Source organism: Microtus oregoni, unplaced genomic scaffold (genome assembly GCF_018167655.1).
Source record: "Microtus oregoni isolate MIOR12 unplaced genomic scaffold, Mior012 000002F_ref0000024, whole genome shotgun sequence".
Lineage (NCBI taxonomy): Eukaryota > Metazoa > Chordata > Mammalia > Rodentia > Cricetidae > Microtus > Microtus oregoni.
Window position 1 is genome coordinate 64,529,306 of NW_024543061.1, and position 9,080 is coordinate 64,538,385.

Here is a 9,080-nt window from a genome sequence, read left to right on the forward strand (position 1 = left end):
TGCAGTGTGTTAGATGTCAGGCCTGCGACAGTTGGTCTGGGGACCTCCTCGGGGGTTGTGACAAGCAGTGGCCACTAGGTGGCAGTGTGTTGTCATGTCTGGGACCAGAAAAGTCACCCAGGGATGACAAACATGGGGGATGGGGCAGAGGTAGCAACGTCAGCTGGTTACCCAGGAAGATTAGGGGGCCCCCATCTCCTGGAGGACTTCACATGGCTGGCTTGTGTGCACGTGCGTGCGTGTCTGCCTGCCGGTGTCTCCCGTCACTGTAGTTAGGAGTCTAAGCACAATGCTGAGGTACAGCTGAGCTTGCTGTCGGGCAAAAGGGACAAGCACATAAAGGAGACCAGGACAGCCAACAAAATGTGGGTAGAACGTGGAGAAAGGGCTACGGAAAAGACGTGGGTGATCTCTGGAGCTTTAGTGGGGGAAAGGGATTGCTCGGGAGAAAGGGAGCAACAGAGAAGAGAAACAAAGAGGCAAGCAACAGAAGAGGGAATGACAGCCGAGGGAATGAGGAGAAAGATTGGCTAGAAAAGTAGGTTGGGCGGCTGGAGTGGGAGAAGGGAGCCCCCAGTGGCTGGGAAAGACAGGAACCGTCCCTGGACAAGAAAGAGTCAGACTCTGGCTTGCTGCTGCTGACAGGGAATTTATTCTGGCTGGAGCTGCTGAGATCTGCTGGCCACTCAGCTCCAGGTCACTGCTGCCTGGGCTCTGGCTCTGGCTGGGGCTCCTGCTCCAATTCCGGCTCTGGCTCCGGCTCCGGCTCTGGCTCCTGCTCCATCTCTATCTCCAGGTCTCGCTCCAGCTCCTCTGTCTTACTCAGACTGGGAGGTGGGTGAATCCTGTTCTCTAGGGCAGAAAATCTTCTCCATAGCCACTGTGGGGAGAGACAGAGAGGACAATGGAAGACGAAGGAGGAGAGGAAGGAGAAGGAAGGAACAGGACAAATCCTGACCGTACCGCTTTTTCTCCAGCCTTCCCCATCTGGCTCAGGATCTCCTTTTGGCCCCTTTAAACTTTCTAGCCCTAAGGTATTCCCAGTACAAGGGCGCTGGGAGTATATTCAGAATTCATCATGGTTATCTTCCTCAAGGAAGGGGTCCCGCACAGCACTCTGAGGAGAGGGAACTGTGTCCCTGGCTCACCTGTCTTCTCCATAGGTGGAAGCCAAAGGCCCCAGTCACCACGAGGAACAGTGAGAAAGTGCCGAGGATCAGAAGGAGAAAGAGATGGTCTCCTTTAAGGTCACCTGAGGCTCTCCTTGCACTGCGGGCACCTATGAAGAAAGCGCAGGATTAGACTTAGGGTCGGGGATGAAAAAGGACACCGCGCTACACCCTCATCCTTTACAGATTCAATGAGGTCAGAGAGTTTAAGGGACTTGTCCAGAATAGTTCAGCTAAGGACAGAAACAGGTCAGGCTTGGAGGGCTCGAAGTCAGGTCGCTGACTGGGAAGGGGAAGAGGTGGGGGTACAGGACTTGGGAGATGACCAAGGTGATGGCTTTGGAGTTGGGGTCACGGCATTTTGGAGCCTCCGACCTGGGCTAGACTCTGCGATGTGCACCGCTGCTCCAAGAAGCTTCTGTCCCTGAAAAAGCTGGCATTGCCAAGGCTCAGCAAGGAACCGGGTCTCCTGTATCTCCAACCCAGGGCCCGGAGAACTCCTGGAACCATTGTTCAGGCGGCGCCACACAAATCTTTCTTGTCCAGATGCGGGGGTCACCTCACACATCAGCTTTCCCAGGGAGCCAGGTAACCCCAAGGACTGATGAGTCACTGAAAAATTAGAAGAAAGAACTCTTGTGGGGGTCTTGACCCCTTGGTTATCAAAGTTACAATCCCACATCTCTGTCACCTTACTCTCATTGGCGATCTGATTGGGAAAACCTCAGGAGAAGAGGTCACAGGACGTGACTACATTTATCTCTGGTTTTGTTTATGTTTTTGAGACTTGGGGTCTCAAATAGCTCAAGCTGGCCTTGAACTTACTACGGTAGCCAAAGATAACCCTGAACTCCTGATCCTCTGGCTCTATCTTGTAAGTACTGGGATCACAGGGACGTCCCACCTGGCCACAGGAATCTTAAAACAGCACTCTAGTTTGATTACTTCCCCTGCTCAAAATGTTCCCAACACTTCAGACATTATATTCAACTCAGATTGGTACTGAAGGCCACATGAGCAATATTATCCATGCTGGGGCTGACCCTCAGCAGACAGAATGCTTCCCCAGAATACAGAAGTCCCTGGGTCCAGTCCCCAGCGCCACATAAACTGGGTGTGGATACAAGAAAATCAGAAGTTAAAGATCCAGTACACACTGGATTCAAGGTCAGGCTGAGCTACAGGAGACCTTGGTTTTAAAAGAAAACAAGGCTGGAAAGATGGCTCAGTGATTAAGAGTACTTGCTGCTCTTCCAGAGAACCCAAGTTTGATTCCCAGTACATACTTGGCAGCTCATAATCGTGTCTGTAACTCAGATCTAGGAGGCTGATGCCCCCTCCTGTTTCTGGGGACATCAGCCACAGATGTACAAGTCCAAAAAAATATACATACACATATAATAAAATTTTTCTTTTCCTTTCCTTCTTTTCTTTTCTTTTTCTGAGACATGGTTCCTCTATATTACAGCCCTGGCCTCAAACTCAGAGATCCTTGTGCTCTGCCTGCAGAGAGCTAGGATTAAAGGCATAGGACACCGCTACCCATCCCTTTGTTGTTGTTTGTTTCACGCAGGGTTTCTCTGTCTAGCCCTAGATGTCCTGGAACTTGCTCTGTTCTCTAGACCAAGCTGGTCTCAGACTCAAAGATCCGCCTGCCTCTGCCTCCTGAGTGCTGGGATTAAAGGAGTATGCCACAACCACCTGGCTTTATAAAATACATTTTTAAAGAAAATAAAAAGGAAGAGATGGTTCAGGGCTTACCAAGTTATCGGAGTTAACTGTGCTTCCAGGGGACCCAGGTTCAGTTCCCAGCACCCACGCCTGGCAGCTCACAATCGCCTGTAACACTAGCTCCAGGGAATCCAACACTTTCTTTTTATCTCCTTTGACACCGCACATGTGCATACTCACACAGAAACACATGCGCACAAGCTTACTGTCTTCTACAAGGCTCAGACTCTCAATGATCAGTCAGGTGGATTAGCGCCAGCACTCCCAACAACTTCCCTTGCCTCAATCACTTTGCTCACACCAGTAATGCCATCTCCGTGCCACCTCTGAGGGGACATCATGACCCCTTCCTGAATGTTCACAGAAACAAGTAACCAACTGTTGGATGCACAAGCAGAGCATCTCAAAGCTGACTAGAAATAGGGTGGTAGCTGGCAAATGGCGAAGGGCCTGCACCCTGCTGAGCACAGCATGTGGGAGACTTGGTGACACAGACATCCATGTTTCAAGTTTAGACCCGGGCCTAGCATCTCCCGGTGGTACCACCTTGAGACCACGCCTTCTCTGTAAAGCAGGAATGACAGTATCACGTCCCCCCCCCCCCCCCCCGAGTGGCTAAACACAGCTGATCTTTCAGAAGACACTGGAGGGCTGGTGGTTTAGCTCAGATGATAGAGCTACCTGGCAACATGAAGGCCTGGGTTCGGTGCCCGGCACCACAGAAACTGGATGTGGTAGCTGTTCGTCTGTCTATAATCCTAGCACTTGGGAGATGGCAGCAGGAGAATTAAAAATTCAAGACCATCCTCCACTATGTAGTGAGTTTCAGGCCAAACTGGGATACATCAGACTCTGTGTCAAAAGAGAAAAGAAGGAAGTGAAGAAGGAAGAAGGGGACATTGGAGGTCAGGCATGGTGGGTCATACTTGTAACCCCAGCACTTGGAGGTAGAGGCCCAAAGATCAAGAGTTCAGGAGTTCAAGGCCAAGCTCAGCACCGCAGATATTTAGCCAGTAAGACACTGGTCATTAGCATTGGGCAGAAGTATGGGTGGGTTTTGAGGACTGACTGAATGCGGCAAAGAAGAGTTAGGGGGGTGTGGAATTCCAGTGGACTTACCCATAGACTGAGTTAGCAAAGGGCTGACATGAAAAGACGGGGTTCCCAGTGAAGCTGAGGGGTAGATAATATGTCCAGACAGAGTTATAGATAAGGTGAGGGGGATTCAGGGTTAACAGCCTAGAGATATGTTGTTTGTTAATTTGTTTACTTGGTCATGTAATCAATATTTCTTTGTTTCTTGTTTTGAGACGGGATCTCAAGTAGTCCAGGCTGGTCTGGAACTCACTACATACTTGAATTCCTGAGCCTGCCGCCACGGGCTGGGATTACAGCCCTGTGCCACGTCTGGCTCCAGTGCACACTACCAAGCACCTACTATGTGGCTGACGGCCACAGGTGACCACTGCAGACACAGCTAATCATCGTGGCTGGTAGCTGCCAATCAATGAACACGTACTTTCTGATTTTTTTTTTTGGCCTGTTTTTGTTTTATATTGTCTTGGAAAACCCTAACAAATATTTGCTGACTAGGGACTGATTTATTAACTCCTTCGGAATCCAGGTCAACTCGCACAGCTTTAACCAAGTCCCAGGCCAAAAGCAGGCAAGGAATTGAGAATATATGCTGCCTCCTTTGAACCATTTAAAATCTTACCTACTGTTTCTAACTCCTCAACCTTCTGCCAGCTCAGAGTAGGGGAGTCCCTTAGAAAAGAAGTGGGATTTTTATTTTGTGAGTCAAGGGGAGATTTTCAGTTTCGGTTTTGTTTTTTCTTTTGTTTTATCATGGGGGTGAAAAAAAACAGCCCATTAACCGGGCGTGGCGGTGGTGCTTGCCTTTAACTCCCACACTCTGGGACACAGAGGCTGGGGCTCCGAGTTTGAGGCCAGCCTAGTCTACAGAGTGAGTTCCAGGACAGCAACAGTTAGGGCTGTTACACAGAGAAACTCTGTCTCGAAAAGAAGAAAAAAAACAAAACAAAACAAGAAATGAGCCCATAATTTAACAGGCACAGTAGTATCTGTCTGTCCCCCCCAGTGCTTAGAAAGCGGAAGAAGGATCAGGAGTTCAAAGTCATCCTAAGCCTAAGCCACAGCAGTCTGGGTCATGGAAGAAAAGGCGCTTACCAGGCAAACTGGCACCCCGAGTTCAGTCCCAAGAGCCCCAAAAAAAGGTGGGTGGAAAAAAACTGACTCCAGAGTTGTCTTGTGACCTCCACATGTGCTGAGGGACACGCAGCCATCATATGCTTGTTCTCCCCCCCCCCCCCATAAAAACTGAAAAGGGAAGACATCATGCGTGAGTGGACTGGCCCAGCATCATGGAGCCCATCCGCACAGTCTCTGACAACAACACTCTCCCCTGAAGAGGAAAAGCTGTTCCTTTCCCACCTGCGGCTGACCTGTGATGACCGCCAAAGTGACCACAGCACTGAGCTGCCGCCCCTGCAGATGGACACTACAGGTGTAGGTCCCAGCCTGCTCCAGACCCACAGTCTCAAGTCGAAGGGCAAAACTGCCACTCTTCCCGGTCACCAGGCGCTCAGAGCCTCCCCCAGGAGGAGTCCACTTGGCAGTGAGTGAAGAAGAGGTCCCCATAGCCTGGGGCAAATGACAGGGCAGCTCCACCCTAGAGCCTGCAGCAGCATACACTGTCAGAGGAGCTAGGGGCTCTAGACCTGGGGGGAAAGGAAACGCCAAGATCAGTGCCCAGGGGTGGGTATGCAGTGGGACAGAGGGCAGGAACTTCGAGGAAGGAAGGCAGAGAACGATAGGAAGGAGGTACTTGGGAGTAACACACAAAGAAACAGAATAAAGAAACAGACAGGCTAGGGAAGCTGGAAAACGCAGACTGTGCTGAGCCAGCAGGATACCAAAGGACGGGCAGCCAAGGGACAAACTAGGGTAGAGATGGCAGCTAAAAGACTCCCACAGAGGACACGGCAGCGGAGGACCTGTTTGGGGGGCCCATGAGTCAGAAAAGGTGGGCGGCAGAAAGGGGTCAAGAGTAAAGACAGCTTGGGAGAGTTACCCAGAACCTCGAGGTTGTGTGTGATAGAGACATTGAAGCCATCTCTGTAGGTGAGGACACAGCCCCAGGTCCCGGAGTCCAGGGGACTGACTTGTGGGAGAAAGAGGAAACTTTCAGCTAAGTGGTGATGGGCGGACTTGTGGACAGGAACTCGGCTCTGACCCTGGAACCAGTGCACAGAGACTGGGCGGTCAGGACGACTGAAGGAGCAGTTCAAAATGACCCAATCAGACGGCCTGAGGGGTCCCGAGGGACTGGCGATCACTGTGAGAAAGTAAAAAGGACCAATCAGTGGACTAGATGGAAACACTTTCTCAATGCAGCCAGCCCAAGCAAGCTGAAAACTCATGGAAACAGGGACGCTGTGTTCAGATTATCCTTACAGCCTCCCATTCTAGCTCAGTACTTGAAACCTGGGATGTTTAACAAGAGACCCAGGACTCCTCAGTCTCCTGCCTTCACTTACTTTACTTGGCCTGTTCTTTGGGCAGACCTTGCCTGAGGATGAGCTATGGATGTCTTAAATGAGTCACTCTAGACCCCCAAAGAAGAGGCGCCCTCCCTCTTCTACCTCCACTAGGGAGGGCACTCCCGCTGTAGGTTGGGGGGCGGAGGAAGGAGCTGGGGTATGTGATACAGTTTCTCCGTAGCCCCCTCACTCCCGCCTAGAGGCATGCATTTTAGGGGGGCACTTTCCACCCTGCCATCAAGCGGTCACCCCTTCCTGAACACTTCTGGAGGCCCTCAGGGAGGGCCAGGGCTCTTCCTGTCTTGGGGCGACGGGGACCTGCTTCCCAGCCCCTCTCCCTTTGTCCCGCCCCACCTACTCGAGGCCTGGCCGACGCTCAGGCGGAGACGGCAGGAGAGGGTGCGGTCCGGGAAGCGCACCACAGCGTGGTACTCGCCAGCGTCGGCGCGCCGGGCTGGACGCAGCCACAGCGAGAAGTCCCCGCGCTGGAGGCGGCGCTCGTCCAGCTGCACGCGGCTTTGCAGGGGCAGCCTCCCGCTGCGCAGGCCTCCCGGAGCCACGCTCAGCACCGTGTAGCGATGGGGGGCCGACCTCCCAGGCAAGGGCTTCCCCCTGAGACGGTCAAGGGCAGGGGCGGAGTGGGAAATAGGATTGAGGAATTCCGAGGCAATTTGAAAAAAGCCGTAAAGAGATACACTCTAAACACACTCTTGAGGATAAAGCAACCCGCCTAAGAGAGCACTCGACCATTAGCAGCCTCCCCCTCCCACCCCCAGTCACCCCATCTGCTGCTGGAGAGGTGGCAGACTATGGACCACAGATTGCAGAGAAGGCACTAAAAGACTGTGTGGAGAGGCCGAGCAACTGGCTTCTGAGGGACTCACAGAGCGGACAAAACTGGCTTGGATTTTTTTTTTCTTTTTTTCGAGACAGTTTCTCTCTTTGGCTGTCCTGGAACTCACTCTGCAGACCAGGCTAGCCTCAAACTCACAGAGATCCACCTGCCTCTGCGTCTTGAGTGCTGGGATTAAAGGCCACTACTGCCTGGCCATCGGACGGGGTTTTATCAGAATGCCATTAGAACTGGATTGAGAGGTTCTGTCGCCCGACCGTGGGGTGCATACCCATCTGGTTGATGTTGCCAAGTGACCACTCCTCTTCGTAGAAGGTCGGGATTCCGGTGGGGGAGTTGGGGGCTGCAAGGAAGATGGACAGGGGCCCCCTCCTGGGCCCACACCACGGAGTCCTCTCTCCCAGGCTCTGAAACCACGGCTAGGGGAGCAACAGAGAGACCACGGGCTATGAGTCAAGAGATCTGAGAATAGAGAAAGGCCTCGGCGTTCCGAGAGAGAAATATCATTCCTCCCTGTCAAGGGGAGACTGAGGTGGCTTTAGGATTGGAAGGATTGTCCTTTTAAAAAACAAGGCATTAGAAGCCCATCATGGTGCTAAAGAGACCCGGTCACAGAGGCCCCTGCTGGCTTCTCCCCACTCCCCATCTTACCTGGAGCTTCCCACAGCAGTCTCAGAAGCAGAAGGCCTAGGAGCAGAGTCTCCCTCATCTCCTCTATGGCCTGGGCCTCCCTAGCCCTCCAAGAGAGGTCAGAAAGGGGTCCTGGGAGAAGAAAAACAAAAGTTCTACAAGGAGGGAGGTGAGGCAGGGTGAAAGAATGTAGGGTAAAGACGACCCCCAGGAGGGGGTGGGGGGTCTGGAGAGGGAGGAGGGCCAACGACCAGACGCTGGAGACCAGAGGAAGCTGGCTAGATGGGGGTGGGAGGGAGACACACCCCTGGGACAGGGCAGGGCTGGGGCAGAGAGCAGAGTAGACGCAAGGCCACGCAGTGAGCTGGGATGCTCATCTGCATCTGAAGTCCTTCTGCTTCCCTTCCACCTTCCCCACTTCCCCTCCCCACTGCCCGCCCCCCAGCCCAGGGCTCAGGGTTTCGATTCGCAGTGGAAAGTGTGAGGGGGCTGTTTCCCAGCAGCAGAGCCCTCCGTCTGTTGTGGTACTCCTCTTGTTTACTTCCTCAGACCCGGGTCTCCCCACCGCCCCCTCTTCACCTCTTCCCCCTCTGCCCCCCTCTCCCGGGTTCTTGGGTTCTCTGACAAGCATGTCTGCCTAGAACGACAGCTGTTATCTCTAAGTTGCCTCTTATGTCCCCGCAGTCACGTTTTCTTCTTCACGGGCTCTTTCCCATAAACTTTCCAAGAACTTGTTCCAGGAGAACTCCGCATCTCCTGGGCAGGTACACAGGAAATACCCCCGAACCACAAGTTAGCAGATCTAACAAGGAAGGGTTTGGTGGCACAGTATAGTAGCTACATGGTGGTAATCTTCAGTCTATGCTACTTATAGTATTATACATTTTCCATAAAGCAACTTGTGAAAATACAGAGGAAATTGAGGCTCACAGGCATTCAATAACTTGCCAGGGTTAGGGGGCATGAAGGCATGCCCTAGTCCTGATACTATTGGCACTACTGGAGTGGTTTTTTTCATCTTCTAGGAAGAGAATGACAATGGATACTTGTTTTGAGGATTTATTTCTGTTTATGTGTCTGTGATGGTGATTGCTGCCCAGAGGTCTGAAGAGGGTGTCAAACTCCTTGGAACTG

General features: G+C 52.4%; 1 protein-coding gene across 1 annotated transcript; it reads right to left on the bottom strand.

Moving 5' to 3' along the window:
* Window positions 1–641: 641 nt before the first annotated feature.
* Window positions 642–8,309, bottom strand: Lag3 (lymphocyte activating 3). The gene is made up of 9 exons (XM_041643034.1): window positions 8,252–8,309; window positions 7,968–8,078; window positions 7,580–7,735; window positions 6,822–7,106; window positions 5,995–6,258; window positions 5,366–5,641; window positions 1,545–1,781; window positions 1,149–1,279; window positions 642–880 (listed from the first exon to the last, which is right to left on the bottom strand). The coding sequence occupies exons 2-9, from the start codon at window positions 8,023–8,025 to the stop codon at window positions 698–700; spliced, it is 1,590 nt and encodes a 529-aa protein (XP_041498968.1). The 5' UTR covers window positions 8,026–8,078; window positions 8,252–8,309; the 3' UTR covers window positions 642–697.
* Between the last annotated feature and the right edge of the window lie 771 nt (window positions 8,310–9,080).

Excerpts from the sequence above, each read along its gene's own strand:
- Lag3 (XM_041643034.1), bottom strand. The coding sequence starts at position 8,025 with ATGAGGGAGACTCTGCTCCTAGGCCTTCTGCTTCTGAGACTGCTGTGG. Across the intron at positions 6,259-6,821 it reads GAGCGTCGGCCAGGCCTCGA|TGATCGCCAGTCCCTCGGGA; the intron begins GTAGGTGGGGCG and ends ACTTTCTCACAG. Across the intron at positions 1,782-5,365 it reads CACTTTGGCGGTCATCACAG|TGACTCATCAGTCCTTGGGG; the intron begins GTCAGCCGCAGG and ends CTAATTTTTCAG.